The sequence below is a fragment of the Poecilia reticulata genome, linkage group LG23, assembly GCF_000633615.1.
Source record: "Poecilia reticulata strain Guanapo linkage group LG23, Guppy_female_1.0+MT, whole genome shotgun sequence".
In the NCBI taxonomy this organism is placed as follows: domain Eukaryota; kingdom Metazoa; phylum Chordata; class Actinopteri; order Cyprinodontiformes; family Poeciliidae; genus Poecilia; species Poecilia reticulata.
In genome coordinates this window covers 11,313,728-11,337,924 of record NC_024353.1, presented here as the reverse complement: position 1 = coordinate 11,337,924, position 24,197 = coordinate 11,313,728, and the positions used below count along the sequence as shown (strand labels likewise).

The 24,197-nt window shown below is 40.3% G+C and overlaps 3 protein-coding genes across 4 annotated transcripts in view; 2 read left to right on the top strand and 1 right to left on the bottom strand.

The window, feature by feature from the left end:
• Window positions 1-24,197, bottom strand: part of pphln1 (periphilin 1) — a 78,041-nt gene that overhangs the window by 22,118 nt on the left and 31,726 nt on the right. The gene's annotated exons all lie outside the window — the stretch shown is intronic.
• yaf2 (YY1 associated factor 2) lies at window positions 341-14,795 on the top strand. The gene is made up of 4 exons (XM_008400988.1): window positions 341-509; window positions 865-990; window positions 11,932-12,087; window positions 12,180-14,795. The coding sequence occupies exons 1-4, from the start codon at window positions 484-486 to the stop codon at window positions 12,430-12,432; spliced, it is 561 nt and encodes a 186-aa protein (XP_008399210.1). The 5' UTR covers window positions 341-483; the 3' UTR covers window positions 12,433-14,795.
• Window positions 16,084-22,817, top strand: gxylt1b (glucoside xylosyltransferase 1b). 2 transcript variants are annotated; one of them, XM_008400987.2, is made up of 7 exons: window positions 16,084-16,394; window positions 17,208-17,418; window positions 17,501-17,632; window positions 17,721-17,972; window positions 18,062-18,185; window positions 18,316-18,488; window positions 20,917-22,817. In XM_008400987.2, exons 1-7 carry the CDS (start codon window positions 16,201-16,203, stop codon window positions 21,076-21,078), a joined length of 1,248 nt encoding a protein of 415 aa, XP_008399209.1. In that variant the 5' UTR covers window positions 16,084-16,200; the 3' UTR covers window positions 21,079-22,817. The 2 variants fall into 2 exon arrangements, with proteins under 2 accessions (XP_008399209.1, XP_008399208.1); XM_008400986.2 differs by having other exon boundaries at window positions 16,085-16,403.

Sequence of the window (24,197 nt, the reverse complement as noted above, 5' to 3'; positions counted from 1 at the left end):
TCATTGTTGCAGTAAAACCAAGCATTGAAAGGATATAAAAGACATTTTACAATAGGCAGACATTTCACATTTTGGGTTTTCATTTTCTGTAAGTGCTGACCGTCAACATTGAAACATATCAAACTGTGCAGTGATTTTGTAATAACTATGGGCTTAACTTTTATAATGCAACTAATTAAATTCTCATCAATGTAGATGCACCTGCGGTTCGTTTCCGGCACAATTTAACAAGGACGATTCACTAATAGGAGTTTCCACAGTGTCCTTGAATGCAGCATTATTCATCAAGAAGAGGAATGTCAGCCTCAGGAAATAACCGGACTCTGATTGGCCACTTCGAGTCACGTGGCGATTTCCCAAGCGGAGTTTCCACGACAGCTGGAAGCCGAGCGGGTAAAAGGCGCATCGCTTCTTTCCTGAAATAATCGGAAAATAACACGACTTCTGCTCGTCCCAGCTCCTCCAGATTAACCCTGGTCTGGCATGGGCGACAAGCGGAGCCCCACAAGGTAAGCAGTGCGTCCTAAACATTTTAACCAGGGGAGGGGAGCGGACATAGAGGCGAGCCCACGGACCACGGAGGGGGGGGGGAGGAAAAATGGGCTTTTCTCTTTCGGTCTCTCCCTCTCCTTCTCGTGTATGAGCGCGTGCCATGTATCCTCGCTCGGGTGTTAAAAAAAACCTCATCGGCAATTACAGTGTCAGATCACCGCGCGCGTGCAGATGATGGTTTCCTGAATCCTTTAGGCTTTTACCAGAGGTTTGCTTTCGCTATCCGAAGTCACTTTTATCCCCCTCATTTTTGCTTATAAACTCATTCTATTTTTGTTTTCTCCTTCATTTCCACATTTATTGTCTTTAAAGGCCGAAGCGTCAACCGAAGCCCTCCTCCGACGAGGGGTTTTGGGACTGCAGCGTGTGCACCTACAAGAACACGGCAGAGGCTTTTAAGTGCATGATGTGTGATGTGAGGAAGGGGACGTCAACAAGGTAAGGCGATGGATATGGCATTAGGTTTTATGTGTTTGGGTGGGCATTAGTGGGTCCCCTGGGAGGGAGGGATGGATGGCTGGGCTGCCCCCCACCCCTTTACATCAAAACGACACTTTGTCACGATCACCTCTCTTTTAGTGCCTATGCATAGATAATACAATTCTTTATTAAGCATTAGTAACACATTCAAACCTTATTCCAAATACAAATATGGCTTAAAATAGTTAATAGTTGTGGGCCACGTACTTATTTTTTTTTTTTAAGTTTTTTCGTTGTTTGTGTAAATGGTGGGGTTGATTATTTGGCAGAGTCAAGTCTACAAAATAAGAATAATTGGGATTTTTTATTTTATTTTTACGTTTTTATATCCCGATTTAATTTTACTTGACGTTGCTTAACCCAATTACAGACTATTATTGCAAATTTAAATCTAATTTTAATGCATAATGATGTACAAAACGGTTTCTGGTAACCTTTTTATTCTTAAATCTTGTATAGCATACCCAAAACTGTGACTTAAAAAATATTGCCAGTTTTGTCAAATAATAGCTCTAGGATTAAGATGGAATTTTTTTAGGCCTAATTTTAGCTGGGAGGATGCTATGAGTTGGAAAAGTAGCGAAAAAAAAAATGTCTCGATAATTCACTGTTCTGATAGCTTAATCCATTGACCATTTTGGATGTGCACTGGTGGTCATCTGTCTGAAAGAAGGCTTTCATACTTATTTGCTAGTCAAGTTAAGACAATTTTGGCTGCATGGTAACATTTCCAGTTGAAGAAAATAAGCAAGACATGCACCACCTTTTCCTGATGTAACCTTTGTTTAAAACTACATGCGGAGCGCTAATAGTAGCATAATAGAATGGCCAACTCCAGATTCTATCCAAATGGATTGCTATACTTGCTAAAAAGCAGAAAAAAATATAATTTAGTCTTTAAAAAATCTGCGTGTTTTTTCTCTTTGGTATTTTTTTTCTCAAGTCAAATGTAGTAACAGCCATATATGAATAAAATCTTCAATAATATGTTGTTAGCTTCATCAGAGGAAAACATTTCTTCTGTTATACCTGTAAGTAATGTATGTATGTATGCTTCATTTGTTTAAATTATCCTATTGTAACTCGATGTTATCATACCATGACAGTATTATTCTGCTCATCCATAGATGAGTATAATCAACCAAATCTTATCTGGTAAGTCAGGTAGACTTTTTGCCTGGAAAGTCAACTCCAGACTTTTTCTCCGTTCTCTCATTAATAGGACTTCAAACCTTAGTAAAAGATATGAAACTACTTGCGCTTTTAATACCGCAACCGTTTCACTAAAACATTGATGTACCTTGCAACTCGCCCATGCCTACAGGGAACCGACTTCTTTCAAAACAATATACACACCCTCGATAGATGGGTAATTACCCACACACCGATGACATTAAGGTGCACAGTTCATGCAGATATATTCCCTCACACTAGAAATTGGAAGCAGGAAATTGGAGTTATTCCTGAGCGACTCTCTTTGAGAAGGAAAAACAATACAAAGGAATAAAGGAGAGGAAGTGCAGCAGTGCACTCCTGCCATGGGACATGGTGTGTGTGTCGTTCCATGATCTCCCTCTTGAGTGAATTACTAATTCTCCTCCTGCATTAGCACAACTTTCTCAGTGATTATGCTATCTAAGACAATGGATCTTTGATGGCCTTTGTGGTTATTTTCTTTTTCCCCGAGTGTGTAATGATTCCGTTTATTTCTTTGTATGTGCGAGTGGGAGGCTTTGTTGTAAAAAGAGCAGCTGCCAGACAGACAGCCATAGCTCATTACTATGCAACAGCTTAATCAGCCTGCTGTCGGAGGGACACACACACATGCACGCACTTGAGCCCAGATGCGCTCATCATGCAAATTTTCAACATGACTGCATGCATATTTGCAGGGTAGCACACACACAGAGGCAAAACAAAAAAAACAAAAAAAAACTGGAGTTCAGTTGTTAAAAGTGGTTGAGGCAGCGGACATGCTGCTGTCACCATGTAGAGGGCACTTCATCGACTCATCAAAAGTAGCTTTCAGCGCTGCCAAGAACTCGTCTAGATCCTTATAAAAACAAACGTGACATTATTTGCCTTCCCCATCTTTTTTGTTTTGATTCTTAAGGATGTTGGCAAGGACACAGCTGAGAATTCCCCTCCAAACCACAAATTCCAATAACATCTCCTATGTTTGGAGCAGACATGCATCTTTAATCTCTCCTCTTTGCACATCCTCAGGTCTTTCACAGTGTTGCCTTCAAAGTTTATTTGGAGTTAGTGCCAGTATTTGGGTTTGGGAACTGAAAGAAGGCTGTGTTTCTATGTAGCGACCATTTCTGTGTCGGTTCATGTGTTTTGGATACTAGTACAGATTTTTCCTGGTACAGTATTTGAGATTCTAAAATTCCTGATACTTCAAAGTCTATGAATCATGCACTTTAACAAGGGTCTTATGTCCTGCAGAAGTGACCCAGCCCTATAGCATCAAAGATGTTCTTGTTCTTCCTGGGCTTCACACTGAACCCACATGGAGTGTTTGTTGAATTTAAAGCTCAGCCCTGGTCCCAACTAAAACCAATTTCAACAGAAATTAATTTCTGTTGAAATCTCAGTTGGTATAAGCAAACTCCATGTTAACATTTGTGAATGGAGGACGGAAGCAATCTTTCCTGTTTAATGGTCTGAAATGTCATTTGTAGCCAAGAGAAACAGAAAGATTCCTAATTAGAAGTTTCAAGAAACTCTGTTTTTAAATTCATACTTTGGCTAAATATATGCAGATATATATTTAGAGGCATTTACTTTAAATAGGTTGCTGCTAAGGGTCTCTTTGAAGGTTATTGTTTCGCAACCAAAGTATTGCAGAAATACTGTGACACTAATGTGACTGTGCCAAAAAAGGCTACACAGATATTAGTGACCAAACGCTTCAAAAGAGTTGATTTCTCTTTGAGCTCATTGAAGGTAAGCAGATTTTTATGTTTGGTGCTAAGTAAGAATGACTGAGCCATAGTTGCAAAGCAATGAATTCCTATCTGACAGGGGCATAGCGTATGCACATGTCAGAAGAAGCATCTCACAACAGCAGCTAATGGGACTTTAAATCAGTCTATCACACAGTAACAGCACTGGGTTGACACGCAAAATATCACGAAAAAGATAAGAAAGCATTTTCTTGTAGACTTTAGTCCAGACATCAGGATAAATGTTTTATGCAAGCAAAGCTTAGCACATCTTGTAGAGTTTAGCACATCTTGCAGCCTGGATTCCAGTGGCGTGGGAAGATGATCTGCTGCAGGGGGTCCAAAGTCGTCTGCTGACTGAAAGCAGCGAGACGAGCTTGTGATTCTGACTGCATCCAAGCAAGCGCACATCAGCAGAACTGGACTCTTATCGGAGGTAATGGTGTCTGCAGATGACAGTTTGACAAAGTGGGAACTGGCTGATGTTTCACTAATGCTGTCAGCAGCTCAGAAGTCAGATTTAACGAAGCACAACCTCCAGCAGGCAGAGCGTTTTGGTATGTAGTGACTTCGCAAGAGCATTTTTACCCCTTGTGTAGTCTACTTTGTGTTGGTCTCAATAAAATACGACACAATTTGTGTCTGTAATGTGACAAAACGGGAAAATCTGAGGAGTTATGAATACTTTTGCAAGGCACTGTAATCCCGGTTCTAAATTTGAAGTGGTAGAGAAATGACTTTTTTGCTGCAAACCGAATGCAGTCATTTGTGCAAATTAATACAGTAAAATGCGTTGCTCCTCTACTGCTAGCTTCTCATTTACAGTATTTAATCAAAGGAGCCGTAGAGGCGGCAGCAGACGAGGCACTCATTAAATTACCAGTTTGCTGAGAAAAAGCGGGAGAGATTTTTATCTTCCTGGAAGTGCTTGGGCTCAGTCCCAGTTTTTTGAAAACAGACGCTGAATATGGAGGTCATGGTGCAGTATTGTTGTGTTGTTCGATAAATGAGGGACAAAGAAACAAGTACACTGTTACACAGACTCTTGAGCAAGTCACAAGGCCTACATGAAACCAGGATGACTCGTTCCAAAGGTCTGACTATTAAGGGAATGCTACTAAGCAACTTAAAGTCAGGCCTCTGGTCCGATGTTTGGAATCAAAGCTAACTATGGAATAAATGCTTCCGACAGGGAGTGTTAAGGCCTAAAGACTCTTAACAAAACATTGTGGCGTAATAACCTTCTCTGGTGTCGACTTCACCTATAACATTTCAGTGAGCTGACGAGTCAGAGCCACCAGCAACACGCTGAGCATTTCAGATCTTGTTTTGCAACATTACAGACTCATTCTGCAGGTCAGGACAGTGAGCCTGCTCGTATTCCCGTTAGTCCTCTCCTGTTTGTGCTCATCCCTCTCTCTTTGCGTTTGCTGTTTGCTCTTTGCTCTTTTTTTCCCCCTTCTCCTCTCCCCCAGAGTCGAACTGAACCTCGGGCGCCTTTCTGACAGAATGACTGATGTGCAGGTTTTTCGAGAGCTCCACCTAAACATGCACAAGCTATTCTGGCTGACAGGGAGCCTGTCAGTATTTGGCTTTTTTTTTTCCCCTAAAGCTCACCCACACAGTGAAGGTGCAAAAGCAAAAAGTAAAAAAAAAAAGCAAAACAAAGTGACTTGTTTTTCTGTTTTCCCCTTTTTAAGGTTGGTAATGTTGTGTTTTTTTAATTGAAAAATCTGACAAAATCTCTGAATATTTTTTACAGTGCTGATTTAACTGCCCTAAAACCAAATGGCAACTATTTAGCTCAGCCTTTTTTCACCTTCTCTAATAAGGCAAAATCAAAAATTGGTTGTAACTTCATAAGTATTTATAGCACCAGGAACAAAATCATGTTGTTTGGACATAACACTGACTGCCACTGTAATATTCTTGGCAATTTATTCTGCTGATCTATAAATAAGCAATGAACAGGTGAACTGCGTCATATCATCGACTTTTACCAAACAAAATACCAGCTGACTGTAAAGTTTTTTTTGTTGGCTTCCTCATGGTGTACATAAAAAAATGTTCCTACACTCCAATCAAAAGCCCATTATTTCCCAGGTGGAAATGTTTAGTTTCATATCAACTTCCTGCTGCATAAAATGGAGGGGGAATTATGGGTGGAGTTTGTTGCGTTTTGTGAGCAGAGGTAGTGGCAGGGCGGAAGTGAAGCCTATTTTTGTGTCAAGAACCAAATCAGAGGACTGCAAATATGCGTTTGTCACCTCTGTGATTCTACCATGCTGTAAGTATTTGAACACGCACAAGGCTCACCGTTTTGCCTAGTTTGAAAATGTAAAACTGAGCAAAAGTGGTGGATTTATTTCAAAATTGTTGTGAAAAGGCCTACGGATTCTCATCAGATGGAAAAATGTGTACAATAAGTTGGAGATTAGTGCATCTGTCTGTTCTGCTTTTCTATAGGAATAGATGCTTTTTCAGACTGATTTCAGTGTTTATGGCTTGCAGCTAATTCCTTTTCCCAGAAAGCTTGAATATTACATAAGCTCAATAAGATGTATTCTGTTTTAATGAGATGCCTCTGCACATGTCTTTTCTCATGAGAAACACTGCATGCAAGCCACAGTTTTCCCCATTTGCCTACTTTTATAGTGCCAGTGTGTGTGTGTTTTTCTCTCTAATTACTCAGAACTGTGATGTTAGAGGAGAATAACGTCTCAGACAGTCACATGTTTTCATCCCCTTAGGTGCTTATAAATTCCTTGGTTTGTTTTCATTGTTCTGCTGAGCTTTTGAGGCTCAAGTCATTGAGGAATGAGTGTTATTAAACACATCCACTTCTCTTTTGTGCTGGCTTTCTCTGAATATAAATGGATGCCGTGATTACATTTTCTGCTAAGTGTCGCAGATGGGTCGTTAGTGTGGGTTGCCGGTATTAGCGCTCACACATTGTACAGACAGAAAGTGTACACCTCGGACAATGAAGCTAGCTGTTATCACATCAGCGCAGCTCAAAAATTATAGCTGCCCGATAAGCCTGTAATCACTGATTATGACACTGATGCATGACGCATTGTGTGTGAAGGCAGGGGATTGTGTGCAGCACAGTGTGGTCAGTGGGCTGCAGAAGGTGTCATAAACCAAAGGACACAGCGAGCCATCTGTTTGTGTATTACACACACACACACACACACACACACACACACACACAAAATGGTAGCATGTACAGGCAGGAAAAGACATTAATCATCGGGTTGGAGGAGCTCCCAGGAGCAGCGTGCAACCTGCTGCTAAAAAAGACAAAACACACACACGCCGTCATTGAAGGTAATCAACAGAGTGGAAAAAAAGCCATTTCACAATCATCACTGAATAGCGAGATGAGATTTCCTTCTAGCTGCCCATCACTGTGCTGCATACGTGCATTCAGACCAACAGCTGTTCCGAGGGCTGTTTGCTCGTCACAGTGTGCTCGACAAATTATGGCTCGTAGTTGAAACATCTGCAGAGCCATGCTTTGGATCCAAATCATTAAAAGATCAACAGTTCAGCAGGGGGGAAAAGATCAAAGTTTGCTTGCTCTGTAGAAAGATTCCTTTCTAGCCCTTGAAACAGGATCGTATGTGCTGCTCCCCAATACAGTTTAGATAATGGATGGTGTTTTTGTGGAGATCTATTTTTATCTATTTCTTTGCTTTTTTTTAAAGTTCATTTTCAAAGGCTTAAGTATGTTAACTCCAGTTAAATCACTGAGGCAAAGCTACATAGATTAATAATTTTTAGTATACAATAGAGGGAATCTCCCTTGTTTAAGTTCACTGGCTTACAAAGAAAGGAACAGCCTCCAAAATGATGAAAGCCACTGAAATATATGTTCCATGAAAAGCAAATTAACCTGCAAAGATCTGCGAATGATTGAATGTGAAGCTAGCAGGTTCACATCCTTTTCCAGTTGTCAAAGTCCAGACCTTGAACCTGACTGGAGGGCCTGGAAATACAAGGTATTCAGTTGTTACTGACATTGCTGAGAAACCCAATTCTCATATGGACTGGTTATAATGAAGGTTTTGGGTGGAAGATTACCTCAAATTTAACTCTCACTCCTACTGCTAGTTTTTGGAATACATTTTCATCCAAGTAGTAGTGCAAAACACATCTGCATCTCTCAGGAGGATGATGGTGTAGGGTTAGCTACACCTCTCTGAGCAGCACCTGCAAGGCTCAATCAATTTCCGACATTCCAACCTTTTCACCCTCAGGCAAATCCAGAAAGATGTTAAAGAACATTAGGTGCAAGATGATAAGGAGGCCTTTTTTCATACGTTTACTTAAATTGTAGGGGGGCTTATTCTTGGTTCAGTACGTCCCGACTTCAGATTTTGTTGTTCAATTTAGTTTTTGAACACACTTTTTCCAAAAGCATGCTAAAAAACTATAAAATGGTCTTCACTGCATAGGAATACCAATGCAGCACTGTTTTGAGGGGAGAAGAGATGTTATGAAACTCAGAAAGACCTAATAACTGCATCAGAACGGTTCAACGATCACAATAGACGCTTAGAAATGTGTTGTGCCATGTAAATGTGCACACACACCGTTTATAAGTCTGTCGGCAGCAATAAAGTTACCATCTGTTTCCAGCCCAGGCCATTAGTGGAGGAAGAGTGTGAGGTCAGTGAGTGCATCGGAAGGAGGGAGAGGAGTGTGAAAACCCACACTAAGATAGTGATAGATAGCATGTGTGTTTGTGCACAACATATTGAGGATGAGGTCAGCCAGAGTTCCCTGTCAGTAAAATGTGAGGGTTCAGGTTTTTTGTTTCAACTGCACACGCTACAGGACAAAGCAAGTTGGTCTCCAACCATCTCCTTATTCTAAAATGATCCCTTGTTTCAATCTTTTGGAGGAGAATCTTTTTTTTTTCTTAACAGGCTGTGCGGTTTTGCTTGGAAAAGTCTTGTCATCCAATTTTCCCTTCTGAAATCCAGGTCTTTGGTTTCTCCTCACAACATCCCAAGTTTTCCACATGTGTAACTGTTGCAGAATTGATTGCCTGAGTGGTGCAGATATTGACTCCCAACTACTCATCCAACACCCAATATTGTCAAAGAGAATGAGCTGTTAGCATTATGTGCTGAAATTATTTTCGGAATCGATAAACTTTCTCCCTCCCTTAGTCAGCAGCCAGAGAGAGCTCAGGGAAGGGCCTAAGTGGTAAGATAAACACCGTTTGATTGGGTTAACAAAGCCAGTCCTGTTTAGACTGGCTGCCTTCCTTCATACTAATAATACATCAGCTGATTGCGTTGAGGTTTTGACTTTGCAGCAACCCCTCCTTCCATTTACTTATAGCAACCATCTCAGAGTTGAAGGCAAGCAGACGCAAACCCTTTTAACAAAATACTTCAAGCCGGACAATAAGACACCATCTGTGCATTTCCTTGCTTGTTTTCTTTAAAAGAACTGTGACAGCCACAGGGTCAGTGAGTTCACCACCATCACGTCAGAGTTGCTACAACAGAGCTAGCGGCAGCCCTGAAAAGGCTTGTTGAGCTGTGTCACTTTGTGACACAGCTCAACTTTCTATAGCAACAACTTTCTATAGCAACACAAAAAAAAAACATTCAGCTTAGTCGGGAAAAAAAGGCAAAAGTGGCAGAAAGTGCAAGTTAACTACTTTATACTGGGTGTCAAATGTTGGCTGCGTTTCTCAAAATGGCTTTTCAACGATATTAAAGAGGAGTAACTCTTTGACTGTTGTCCAAATGGAAATTATCGTGCTCATTTTATTTTATTATGTGATTGATTTAGTGCTTATTTTGACAGCCTTAAGCATGTCCTTCTAAAGCAGGTAGAGCACGGTTTAGTGTTCTCTGATTTATTGCATTAATGAGGAGTAATAGACTTAATGGGTCTGTAATGACAGTAAATTACATTGCTGAACAAAGGATTTCCATATAATCACACTTTTTTGCACCGTCTTTCATTGTTGCAGGAATATTGAACATAAAGAAAGCTTCAAACTCTTCACAGCTCTGAAGACTTGAAGGCATCCATCTTTAGTTTAACAAGGATGTCAGCAGTTTTGCTGCATCTTGCTGACAAGACAGACATATTAAAGCATCTCGCTATCTCCTCCCCATCAGACGGTTATGTAGGCCAAGAGACCCATTTGCATTTCACTCTACCCTTGCTTGTACCAAATTTGATTCTGTAAAGACACTGATAAGTCTGAAAAAAGGCTAATAAGAGCCTTTTTGAAGCTGTGCCCAAATTTAGGTCACCCCAGAATCGCTAAACAACCATTTCCCCCCTCTGAAGAAGACAGCTGACCGCATACTCCCTCCTTTTGCGGAAAATGGCCAAAAGCTGCTGCATTAAGCCGAACGGGCCATAGAGACTCATTTTGGTCAAAATCTGGCCCGGGTTCTGCAATACTTGTCCAAATGGGCCGAAACTGCAGATGGTTTCGGCTACTCTGTGTTACCAGCCTTATGATTAAATTTGGCAGCTAGAAATGTCCATTTAATTTTCATGAAGCCAAATTCTGCAGTTTGCTTCTGGTAGAGCTGCTATGGTAGAGCATACGTGAGCTTAAATCAGATGCCTATTTTGATACATTTACCAATTCCAGATTAGGGAAACTTAGTAATTGTAAAGAAATAATAATAATAAAAACAGTTTTGATGCCACATTAAAATTATATTTTAAATAAAGCTATTGGTGTTTTAGTTGTAAATATATCTATGTACCAAAAAGCTAACATACAGAAATGGGGAAACTTTGCTCTCAGGTTGAGTCCTGTAACTGCTCACTGCTCTCAGTCTACATTTCACTTGGCATATTTGCATCAATCTGCATTCATTGTTGCAGTGATGTGCATAAATGCATCTGAGTGGACAATTTTGCATCTGTTCTTTTAAAGACACTATTGTCAAAATAAATGACACCCCCGTTTGTGCAGCGTTTGTCCAGGTTTGCGTTGGGAAGCACAAACCAACAGTATTCCTGAAAACAAACTTACAACTTTATGGTGCATTCAAGGAACAACTTGTGGATTAGGAAGCAGACAATGGTCTAAAAATGGAATCTGCAACTCTCCCGTTTCTAAGTACATGTCAAAAAGTATTGGTGGGGCTGATGTGCCATTACATTTCCCTTCCTAGTCCAGTGTACAGATTCAAATGAGCAGTAGGGAAATTCTTCATACAGTAAAATAATATGAAGGGTTGAATTAGCTAAAAGTAAAAAGTATTTTCAGTAACTTGCAAAATATACAGAACTTTGACGTTAATCGGTGTCAACAGGCAATAGTTCAAAAAATTCTGAGCGCCTCAAAGACAATGCTAATTGGTTAAATGTTTTAGTTTTCCGTAGCAACAAAATACAATTGGCTAATTAGCCAAACTAAGAGGGCACTTTGAGCGACATCCCAGAAGAGAACAGACGAGTGTGTCGAAGGAAGTTCACTATTAACTGTGAGTTAGTGTGTACGGTTATGCAAATAAATAATTCAGATTACATTTAGGCTCACAGTATTAAGGAAAACTGGCTACAAGTTTTAAATAATGTTTGTAGATAATTTTTGTAAGTCAAGCACTGGGTACCAGTAACGATACAATGGTACTGTGCACCATTAACCTGAACCAATATTATCATACATGCATCTAACCTGCAAGAGTTTTAAAATACCTCTGCAGAAATTGTATGTCTCTTGGATAATGAAACATGTGCACTGGTGCATTTTAATATGCCATTTTGAGCCAACATTAAAACAGTACCGTCCTTTCTAGTACCAACAGGCTTTTTTAGCTCTTCATTACAGCAGTAGGCCAGCGAGAGGTCATGTGCTCTCTGTGATTTTCCCTCTCATTAATCTGCCACACATCTCTCTTCTCTCTGCCGCTTCATGTCTCTCTTCACTACCCTCCTCCCGCACAACCAGGAAGCCTCGTCCCGTCTCCCAGCTCGTCTCCCAGCAGCAAGTAACCCAGCAGTTTGTTTTACCATCACAGCCCAAAAAGGAAAAGAAGGAGAGGGTCGAGAGGGACAAGAGTGAAAGAGAGCCAGCACCCAAGAAGAACAGCCACAAGAAGATGAGGTAAACATGTTATTTCTGGTTTTAGGGGTCAGTATGAACCTTGCACTAGAACTAAGGATTATACATTGTTTATGCTTTGGTCCCCCTATTAGGCCAAGATTAAAAAATATTGACCGGAGCAGCGCCCAGCATCTGGAGGTGACAGTTGGAGACCTCACGGTCATCATAACGGACTTTAAGGAGAAGGCCAAGCCCTCGTCCACATCCACTCCTTCCTCCAGCTCTGCCTCGTCGGCCGACCATCACAGCCAAAACGGCTCCGGCTCAGAAAACACGGAAAAGAGCCTATCCCACTCTTCCCTATCCCGAGGAGAGGGAAGCTCAGTAAACGGGGAGTCCCTCTGATTCCGCCCCCACCCAACCACTCACAGGAAACCTGCGTCTCCAGGGCCCTTTCCATTGTCACTGATGGAAAAACTTTTTGGGTGGGAAAGGACGAAGTTTTTGTAGATTCTGTTTTTGAAAGGTAAGATTTGTTGTTTAGCCACCCGAAAGATTCTCCACAACATTACAAAGACATGTTTTGCTGAACTGACAAAAGTCTGCTGCTGGAATATGGACTTCCAAAACGTTTGGTCCTAATGAGGAACTCCTTATTAAAACTTGGGACAAACTTTGGACAGAGCACTCGATCACCTTGAGTTGAGATTGAAAGTTTCCTGTAAGAACTGCACAGTCCTACTGTTGTCATCATCATGGTCAGCAGCTTCTTCTATCCCTACCTGGGGATTTTTGGTTTAAAAACTCAAAGCATGAGCTTTCTCTGTCTCACCAGCAACTCTCAAACCCTACTGCGAACATTTACCGTTGATCTGGAAGCTTCTTTCTACCACAACAGTTTATTGCAAAATACCTACTGGAGATTTGGTAATGAAAGCATGACTGAACATGTAAAAGTCGGCTGAAAGTCACACTGATCTGAAAGGTAAAACCTGGAGTTGAACGATGTTGCAAACAATCTGCTTTTTTTCTTCTCTACAGAGAGAGAAAATCAATACAAGGTGTTGTGCGGTGGAATAAAATATTAACCAAGGGACTCCCTTCACTAGACACATCAAGACCTAAAGTACATTTGTACTGTTAATCTCAGAGAGTAGAAACATTCCATCAGGATGCCTGTTATGCTGCCACTTTTGTTATTTTTTTTTAAACGTTGCTATAGTTCCAGTAAGAAGTCAACATCCACTCACAATCATGAATATCACATTCATTTTGGGCTTTGTGATTAGAATATAAAATAGAGGTTGTAAGAAGTAAAAGTATTTAGAGATAGTCCTTCTTTTGTGCCAGTCCCACACACATCAAAACATAAACATAGCCTCAACATGATGCTTCTTCCACCTTTCTTGACAATTGGTACAGTATTTTTTTCCTCCAAACTTACTTCTTGTCAGTGTGACTAAAAAGTTTCTTATTTCTCTAGCACTATAAAGCTATCCCAAACACACATCAAGCCTCGTTTTGGAAAGGTTACCTCGACATTTCTGAATGGTAACCCCAAAGCCTTGACCTCTACCTTAGCAAACATATCTAGATTAAGATTGAACCTCTAAAATTCACACTTGGCCTGTGATGAGTGGATGTAAACTTCTTACTGCGGAGCCGGCATGAATCATATGTCACAGCGAAGGCATTCCCTGATGTCAGCCTCTTTCAGCACCATGACAGTCCTTGTGAATCTTCTGGGGAATGTGGCGACTGGTCGAGGTGCTGACTCAGCCTCTGATTCCACTCGTTTTTGGCCAGCCGCCTCCACCTTGATGCACTACACCAGTCTAAAACTTTGTTCGTGCTTTCCCCCCAAGCCCCCCTCAACCTTGTTAACATTCATAATGATACACCAGGGATCCTACTTGTCAAATTCCCTCAGATGGAGATTTATATTTATAGACACATATTCTAAAGGCTGGAGATGTGCAAATATGCAACATTTTTGTGCTTTTCTTGAACTGGAGCTCGTTTCAAACCAGGGTTACTGTTAAAAGTCACTGATCGCACAAGAAGAGGAAGATGTCTCAGCTAAGTGTAAAAGGTGGTAAAGTGACTGAAGCTGTAAATGACTCCGGTATGCTTCTTGCAACCCGTGTGATCTGCAGAGAGGGCTCAAGTCCTTGTGAAAAAGCACAAGAAGACAATTTTTACCACTCGACATAAGATGCGGGAGAAAAATAAGAGTGGACTTCCCGACACAAACTTTGACAAAGCGAGGACTTCAGAAACTGAGAGGCTTTAGAAGACAATAATCTCCAGCAGAACCACCACAGATGAACTCCACCGTAACCTCCAAGACCTGTAGAATAGTTGAACAGAGAAAATAGCTTTCTATAATATTCTACTACTACAATGTTTGGATGTGGTTATATTCATCATATCAGTGTTGTCGAGATTTTTACATTTTAGCTCACAGCCAGAGAAGTGTCACAGCATGATATTATTAAAGTCTTGATATATTATGGAAAAGGCGGCGTCTCTTAGTTGTTAGGACTGTTTCATGTGTCCATTGCATTCGCCACTCTAGCTGGGACTAGGTGCGTGAACTCAAAGATACATTTGTGGCAAAAATGGAAAGAAATTGCAACTTTATCACTTATTGGTAGTTTTTTTTTTTATTATTATCATTCGTCATGCTTTACCATGCTCCTTTGTTTAAACTGTGTTGTTTATGTGTCTAAATAAGAAACTTACCAAATTAAAAACAAGAAAAACTCGTCTTGCTTATTGTACACACGCACACCCAGCTATTATTTTAGACGTGCAAGTGCCTGTAGGCCCCAACCTTCTTTTTTTCTTTTCTTCTCTTGGCTACCGGACTGGGAATAACTATTACTGCTTCTGTTTTCCTCACAATACAAGTAAGATCAGTTTTCATCAAAACAAACATTGCTCAGTCTCAGGGCAGATGAGGGAACTCCAAAGCACAGCAAGATCAAGTAAACATTCATGTTATATATTTTTTTGTTGTACTTATATTTTCACAACTTTTGATCAAAATGTCTTCTTTTTTTTTAGCCCACTGTATCGATCGTCGATGCGATTTTCCTCCCCCCACACTTAATGATAATTCAATTGACCTTCAGGTCTGTCAAACGTACCCCACTCATTGAGAGCAACTCTCTTAAAGCCAAACTGAATGAGTCCTTTCAGGGAACCCTATTCATTTTCCGCTCCCACCCTTCCCCCTACAGAGGGTCTCCCCGCCTGCTGCTTGCTGCGGGAGCGGTTTCAGGTTAAACACCGCGAGAACAGACGATCTTCTTCCACTATACCCCTTCAGAACAAAGGCATGTGAGCCAAGAGCTGAAGTGAGTTTTAGTTGAGTATTATAAGAGTAAAACTCAAGACTTTTCACGCCGCTCAAAGTTGACCATTCCTGATCACTTTGTCAATAACCACCAGAAGAGAATCAAGACATTGTGACTCTTCTATCAATGTTTAGATTTAAGCTTCTTCTTTTTTTTTAATTTTTTTTTACTTGCATTAGAAAAAAGATGCATTGGAATTAAAACTAGCAAATATTTGCTAGTTTAAAATGATGAGCAACACAGGAATTTAAAATGATGAGCAACACAGGAAGTACAGTTGCGAGGGTTAGTAATCGAACATCTGAGATAAAATGAACATCTGTAACATCAGTAATAAACAGAAGAAAATATGATACAATCATTTACAATGTTTACTAAAATTAAGATAGTAATACAATATGTTGTGCTTAGTGTTTGTAGATTGTATAATTTGTTTTGTTTTTGTGGTGTAACAGATACCTCTTGTAAATTAGACAATGAGTCTCAAGAGCTTTTTCCTGTATAAATAAAGGATTGTATAAATAAAATCTACAAATGCAAAAGAATAATAAGGTGCACTTAATGCTTCATGAAATAAACGATTAAATTAGAACAGCTTAGCTTAAAATGCTTGTGGAGGTCGTTGTTGATCTTCAAGATTACCACCAGAGGGCGACATTGTCTTCGTTCGATTCAGTCAAAAGGGTCTTATTTTCTAAAGCGCAACAGGAAGCGCTACAGCAAGTGGTCTAACTTCACGGCTAGCCAAAATCAGAAAACGTTAGTTTCTATGTCATGACTTTAGTTCCGAGATGCGTTTTCGAACATCATAATGCGGCGTTACATACGTGCACTGCTGTTGTGCACGGTGTTCGCTGTGTTTTCGGGCTTGTATGTTTACAGCAAGCTGTTTAACACGGACGTCTCGGCCGGAGGACACGGAGCGAGGAGGGCTTTCATCCCACAGAGAGGCACCGGAGGCAGGCGGGGGTCCGCGGTCAGAGTCGGGCCCCAGAAACCGCACTGGTACAATAGGTAGTTCGGTGTATTATTTGGGAATTACGTGGGCAACATTTAAAAACGTGTTCAAATTGCATGTTTGAAAGCGTAGTTTGAGATCCAAAAGTTCAATCCGAGAGATGCATAGGAATGTGGCAGTGATTAAGCACTAGTATGCAACAGTTGCAGAAACATCAACTTGATCAATATTTTAAAGAAACGACTTTTTGTAATATTTACATCTTACATACTGAATGTGTTTCAGACATTTTTACTGCACCCATTATTTTGTGTAAGACCACTAGTGTTATATTTATACAGGCCTTTAGGGGTCGCTGTTATTGTTCTTTAAGTCAGAATTAATTCAGAAATCATTAATTTTTTATGTAATTTATTGATCTTTATTGACAGACTAGTCAAACTACAAAGCGTGGTTTTCAAGTGAAATCAAACAAAGAAATCTGAAAAGCATGTTTTTTGGGAGGACATCTGCAGATCTAGAGGGAAAATCTTGTCCGTTCTTTTTGCTCGTCTTGCCCATTCAGCCAGGTTGGATAGAGAGCCTCCATGAGATACCATGATGCTGCCACCACCATGTTTCATTATGGGGATGGTGATTTCAGTGGACATGTTAGTTTTCAGTCACACGTAGGGGTTTTGCATGTCGGCCAACATGTTCAATTTCGGTCTCATCAGATCAGGGTTCTTTCTCCATGTCGCCATATTTGACCTTTTTTTGTGGACAAGCAAAAAAAAACAAAAAACTAACAGAAATAATATAATAGTATACTCTTTTTAGAACACCTTTCTGCAATATAAAGCTCAAGTCTTTCCCCTCAGGTATATCATGCGTCAAAGTGGGCGGGTAGAAGGTGCGGGGAGTGGTGTTCAGAGGAGACCCGAGCCCCCCATGCACCTGGCCGTGGTGGCCTGCGGGGAGAGGCTGGAGGAGACCCTCACCATGATCAAATCCGTGGTGCTTTTCAGCGTCAAGCGCCTCTACCTGCACGTCTTCGCTGAAGATCAGCTCCACGCCAGCTTCGTGGGGACTGTGAGTTACGTTCCGTGTTACTATCGGGGAATTTTCCTTTTCCCACTGCTCGTCGTCAGCACTTTGTACCGATGCGTTTCAGCTGGAGTCGTGGCCCGATTCGTTCCGCTCGAGGTTCAACTACACCGTGTACTCCATCAGCTTCCCCAGCGAGAACGCCGGCGAGTGGAAGAAGCTCTTTAAACCTTGCGCCTCTCAGAGGCTCTTCCTACCCGTGAGTTGCTCAGAGAAGTAAATATTTACTTGGAGCAACCTTGAGGTCAACATCTTTGTTTTGGGATTTGTGATTTGTCATTTTATAGCTGATCTTAAAGGACATCGACTCGATCGTGTATGTCGACTCCGACATCCTCTTCCTTCAGCCCGTAGATGGCTTATGGGACTTCCTGTCCCAGTTTAGTCCTTCCCAGCTGGCGGCCATGTCCCCCGAACACGAGGAGCCCCGCATCGCCTGGTACAGCCGCTTTGCAAGGCACCCTTTCTACGGCAGGACGGGTATCAACTCTGGGGTCATGCTTATGAACATGACAAGGATGAGAAGCACCTTTTTTAAGGTGAGCTTCCTTCTTTTGACCACAAGAGGGCCCCATTCTCCTGTGTCTGATGTCCACGAACTTCTGAAAATGCTCGCTTGTGTCGATAGAACGATATGACCCGAGTGGGACTGCGCTGGGAGGAGCTGCTGATGCCTCTCCTTCAGAAATACAAATTGAATATAACCTGGGGAGACCAGGACCTTCTCAATATTATTTTTCATCATAATCCTGGTAAGCGTGCACATCCTTATGGTACGGATTCTGCACTTTAAGATGACACATTTTAATTAAAAGCTTCAAAATTGAACATAGATTTAACCAGTGAGTGTTACCTCTATTTTTTCTGTCCACCTGCTCTCAGAGTTTCTGCTGGAGTTTCCATGCAAGTGGAACTATCGCCCTGATCATTGCATATACGGCAGTAACTGTGCCTCAGCTGAGGAGGACGGCATCTACGTCTTGCACGGAAACAGAGGGGTTTACCACGACCACAAACAACCGGCTTTCAGAGCCGTTTACGAGGCAATAAAAAAGGTTTGTATAGTTGTCATCAAGGGCCTGAGATTGCCAATGAACAGGTTTTATTTTGCATTTCTGTGTTGATTCGGAAGTTGCGTTTTACAGTATTTTCTAGATCAAAGACGGTTTCCTGTGCGCTTCAGATCCCCCAGTAGATTCTTTTGCTCGATTTCATACTTTGTTTCAATTCAGATCACTAGATTTCATATCTTGAGGTATTTACCAACTAACCTTGCATTTCTAGGTTGTATAACACTTATTTTAAAGTTGGTCTAGATAAAACAGCTAATTCAATTAACGTATTACCTATATGGAAAAGAAATCATAGAAATATCTTTATAGTGTCAGACAAACATATCACCGTACTTGAGGAGGGGTGGACATTTATTGTATCGTTTATTTATTGTGAAAAAATTCTTATAAAAATTTGGATTTATCATCTCAAATTTCAATTAATGATTAAAAAACCGGGAGTTTTATTGTAAATGTTATTTTTACTATTTTCTTAACTGTTCCACAAGAGAATCAACAAATATCAGTAAATTAAAAAATTATCTAATGTAGTTAATGTGTGCAGATTAGTGATATTAGTCGAACTTCTTTAAGAACCCCATTTCAAATGGAAATGTTTTATACCATTTTTAAAAAAAGTAGTACTAAATAGTTTTTTCATCATAATTTCTATTGTTTTCACAAAAAGTCAATGATAAAATTCTAAATACAACTAATGTAGATTGCAAACAGTTACTAGAGTGTTTTTCTATTCCAAGTTTGCCTTCCTTCAGAAAAAAAAGTGCCTCTCTTGTAAAAAAAAAAACAAAAAGGAAAAAAGTCTCCTGGGTACATCAAAGTTTAAAGAGCGGATTTGACAAGGCCGCTCTAAGTCTTGTTGGTTTAATTTAGCTCGACAACTGATGAAAGCCATTTCCACCCTCGGTGACCCAGCTGCTGTCCTCTGCCACCTCCTGCCTCTCTCTCCGGGATGAGATTTTGGATTGCTGCTGACCCCAAAGAGCAAAAGGGCTTTAGAGTTCGCAATTGCCTCGTGCAGGAAAAACACCAATCTTCATCTTCGGCAGATGCTCGGATTGAAAGCTAATTTCCCCCATGAGGATGTTTATGGGTTGCTTACCCGCTGTTTAATGATATCGACGACACAAGTGGCATTTACTTAATGAAGCCATCAACACTGCGAGTCTCATTGCTTTCCCATTGAACGTAGATCAAACTGATGGTTTATCCATACCTTACCCATAGCCTGGAGTTAAGACTGTAAGCTTTATAGGATGGGATCAATGACACTACTGGACACATGTACTACCGGCTGTTCACTTGCACATTTTTTTCCCCACTCCAAACAATGCTTCTTTTTTTTTTAATATAGATTTGTGATCAACTCTGATTTGCCAGGAGGATCTGAGCAAATTGGTTAATCTTCTGTGTGGTTAAAATGTCTGGACAGGCCATTTAATCCATTTCAGTTTGTTTAGATGCAGTGGCGCATTTTTAAATTATTTTTGCACCTCATAATTGATCAGAAAGTGGTGGAAGAACATCATTACAGAGTTCCTGCTCGACAACAGAGAAATGTTTCCAAATGTGTTCATGTATCCGTCAATATCTACTTTCCTCCCTCCGTCATCGATCTGTAGTTCCATCCATCTCAAGTTTGGTCCAAGTTTCCACTCTAACCGTTCAACCATGTTTAGTTTTACCCTTTTATCCAGAATGATTTACAAATAAGGACATAGCAATGCAGTTAATATCACTGGTAGCATTTCAATGTTGTCATTCCAACAAATGAAAAGAGTGTTGATTTTCTGTAGCGTGGCGTCACTGCTGGCCAACATTACCTTGACCAAGTCGTGACATTCATGAATGTTAGCAATAATAATAATAATAATAATAAAGCCAAAGGTTTAAATTAATCAACTTTAAGACATGCTGATGCATCCCTACTTGTTGTGTGCAACACAGCCCTCTTTCCCCTCCCTTCGTTAGCAAGAAGTCTGAAAAGCAGCTGTTAAATGTGCATTTGGAGCGCGATTCCAGGCACGGACAGCCACACAAAAATCAATAACACCAACTGTAAATGCAACTTTATGAGCGACGGGCCTGTCTGGCTTCGGGCTCGTAAAAAATGCCGATCTCTTTGCGACCCAATATCTAGGAGCCCGAGCGCAAGCAAATGAGCTGGCATAAAAAATGTTAATTCCCCTTTGATTTCCTCGGAGCATTGTAAAGAGCCCTTCATTATTGGGAAATCGTGAAACCTCTACTGCCATCTCTGGTTATTACTGGACACTAAGCCTATAGAATTACCCGGAGACCGACGGTGTAGAGCGGTTTATGTTTAGCCAGGATTACCAGTCACGTTTACGGGCCCCGAAGGACACGACTTTGCCTCGAACCATACAACAACCGCATTCTTTTGTCTTTCCAGTATTCTTTTGGATCGGACCCGGTCGCTTCTTTGTTGGATCCTTTGACGGAGGAACTACTGAAGACGACTCACACCTACTGCGGCAAATCCAATGCGCTCTTTACCAAGAGACTAGCGCTCAGTCTGGAAAACATAAACAGGAAAACTCCACATGGACGATGACGTCTACGGTAAAGTTGAGTTGTAAGGCGCTGACAGAACTCTCAAATCACACAACTTTGTGATAACAGGTGATGATGATGCAGTGAAGCTTTGACATTCTGTTGGAGAACAGCTCCATGAAGCTCCGAAGGCCAGCCAGAGTATGGCGAAAAACCAGTGAAACCACACAGTCCAGATCATATGTTACAGATGTATAGTTATCTAATCCAGTATTTGTTTTAGTGACAGTGTTGGAAAAATTGACATTTCAAAAGCATTCTTTGATGTAGCAAGCCTCTTCCGTGAAGGAAATGGAAATCTTCTTGATGTACTTTTAGTTCTAAATCTGATTGAAAGTGTAAAAACTAAGAAGAAGAAGAAGAAGAAGAAGAAAGGCATTGGAATATTGGAGAATTTATTGAACTTTTATTAAAAGGAAGTTGTAACCACTGGAGAAGTGGATAAAAGGTTTTGATATCAGTGTGCAATGGACCACTTTTTTTTTCTTTCCTTTTTCTTTTTTATAATGTTCAGAAATTACTTAAACTGGGAACCTCCTGACTCCAGGACTCAGAGTTGGTGTCAGAAGCCCAGATAAAACTTAACTCCCGATACCAGATCCAGAAAATTGTTCAAATTCTTAGCTTATTTTCATGTACACATCTGGCCAAACTGCACTGTAGGCCATGCAGACTTTTTTGTTGCTTTAACTTGTCTGTGGTTTCCAGTGTTGACAAAAAGTAGCTTCAACTCGCAATCCGACTCCGTCTTGAGCTGATTTGCCCGCTATGCTACGTAGACGGCTATTCAAGTTGAAGAAAGAGCTAGGGACAGCGGCTGAAACACTAATTCAAATTTATGATACTCAAAGCTGTCATTATCAGAGTAAACATGCAAGCATTAGCCTCTCACTTCAAAATTAATTAGCATTAAAATGGACCAAAACAGGAATTTATTGAGGACTGCAGCTGTGGAGTCAGTTGCATGTTTAAAAGATAAACGGTTAAGCTACTCGCACTTCCAGTGACCCACTGTTAGAATATTACAGTAGCTTTCTTAAACTAAATAATCGATGTTGGAGATGCTTAAGACTGTCTTGTAAAAACTCTGCCTTGAGGAAAATGGATAAGAGAGACTTTAGTATCTGGAACACCGTTTTACAAGTGAGTTAAGTGCTTCGCTGTTGGAATAATGTAAACCAGATAATACTGATAAAACTGTTATTTTACTGCTTATAAATTGATTTTAATTATGTATTGAAGTCTAGGGCTGGTATCAGGGACAGATGATCCTGACGTGCCAAACTTAAATACGATGTTTCTTAAAGAATGTCTTAGTAAAAGTGACTGTACGTTGAAAATGTTTAAACATTTAGCAGCTCTTTACTTGTTGGTGTCACATTACCAAATCAGATGTTTATATACATATATATAAATATATCTTTATATGCTGAAAATGTGGGTAAAGTACCAAAATGGAAATTCTACCCCTTCAAAGTTTTCTTTTGCAATGTGATTTCTTTTTTACAGTTAAAAAAAAATCATAGCTCTTGTGTTAATAATGTGTTTTTTAAATAATGTGTTGAATAGCATTCAGGTGTAAAAAAAGAAGACTTGAATGTGTGAACAACCCACTTCTGATACCAAAGACTTGCGTCTGTAATGAAAGTTTGTGCACCACTGAATGTATTTCATGTTGTAAGGAGTTAAATGTGTCTTATTCAATGTTGCTGATTTTTGGGATTTCATTAAAGAACATTTTTTAAAAATTGTGTGTGTGTGTATATATATATATATATATATATATATATTTCGACAGTACTTTATGTGGCCACCAGGGGGAAGCATTTTTCAAACGTTTATTAGCGGTCATTAATGAAACCTATTTTCAGATTAAGTTAAATTAAGAAGGCATACCGCCCTGCAAAATATTCATCATCCTTGAAATTTTGTTGCTTCACATTTAATTGAATAAAATCCATGAGCTTTGAAGGACTTTATTCAAATTTTATGTGGTAGACCAACATCATATTTTAGATAATTGTAAGGTGAAAGGAAACTAGTCATGATTTTTTTTTTGGTTTTGTTTTTTACATGCATCCATAAAGAAAATCACTAGTCATAATTTTGTTTTTTGGTTTTGTTTTTTACATGCATCCATAAAAAGTAAAGTATTTATCTCCTTGTTTATTTTCAATATAAATCTTATTTATGTGAAGGTTTTGGAGAACAGTGAGGGAACATTAGCATCATGAAGGCCAAGGGGACCACCAGACACATCAATGGTACAGTTTTGGAAAGCACTTTTGGAACTTTAATCTCATGGAGCACATACAGTCAACCTAAGCTTGCAGAATGGGCAAAAAGACCATAATCAGAGACACTGCTGCAGAGACCTCTATAGTGGTTGAAAACCAATTCTGAACACACCATGCTCCCTGTGAAAAACGGTAGCCGTCTCCGTTTTTCTGTAGTCGGGACTGGGAGCCTGGTCAGAGTTGGTTGGATGAGGGTTGGAACCAGGGGTGAAAGTAAGGGGGTACGGCAGGGTACTGCGTACCCCTAAAAGATTTAGCGGGGGTACGCAGTACCTGCAAGAGAGATGAGCAGCTGTCAGCTGGAAAAAAAAATCAATGGGTTCACTGTGCAGCCGTGAGTACACCCACTAATCTTGATTAGTTTATCAAGAACAATCTAAAACACGACTTAATCAGTTAATAACTTTTTTTCCATTTCATATTGTTTCTGAACTGTTCGTGCTTATAGAGCAGGACTGCAACACGTCGATCGCGGAACGTTTTGAGTCGATCTCGGCATTTAGGTGACAAACTGAACACCGCCAGGAGACTGAGACCAGCACGTCCTCTGACTGACTTAAAACGTTCGTAACTTTATTAAAAAAACAACAAAAATCAACAAAACGTGCTCAAATTAATGACCCAATAACAATAATAATCTCAGTGATTATTGTTTCAGCAAGGTGTTGCGGAATTCTGTGCGTTTCGGTTCCATGCCAAAATAACTAGCAGAGCAGGAGTTTAAAATTAACTAATCAACCACCGCTGTGTTCAGGGAGGCTTATTAATGATCGCAAAATAAATATCAGGCCTGAAAACAAAACAAACAAACAAAAAAAAAAAT

Bases quoted from the DNA above. Each gene is read 5' to 3' on its own strand.
- yaf2 (XM_008400988.1), top strand. From the start codon at position 484: ATGGGCGACAAGCGGAGCCCCACAAG. The intron at 510-864 runs GTAAGCAGTGCG...TTGTCTTTAAAG, and splicing joins GACAAGCGGAGCCCCACAAG to GCCGAAGCGTCAACCGAAGC. The intron at 12,088-12,179 runs GTAAACATGTTA...TCCCCCTATTAG, and splicing joins AACAGCCACAAGAAGATGAG to GCCAAGATTAAAAAATATTG.
- gxylt1b (XM_008400986.2), top strand. From the start codon at position 16,201: ATGCGGCGTTACATACGTGCACTGCTGTTGTGCACGGTGTTCGCTGTG. The intron at 18,186-18,315 runs GTAAGCGTGCAC...ACCTGCTCTCAG, and splicing joins TATTTTTCATCATAATCCTG to AGTTTCTGCTGGAGTTTCCA. The intron at 18,489-20,916 runs GTTTGTATAGTT...TTGTCTTTCCAG, and splicing joins TTTACGAGGCAATAAAAAAG to TATTCTTTTGGATCGGACCC.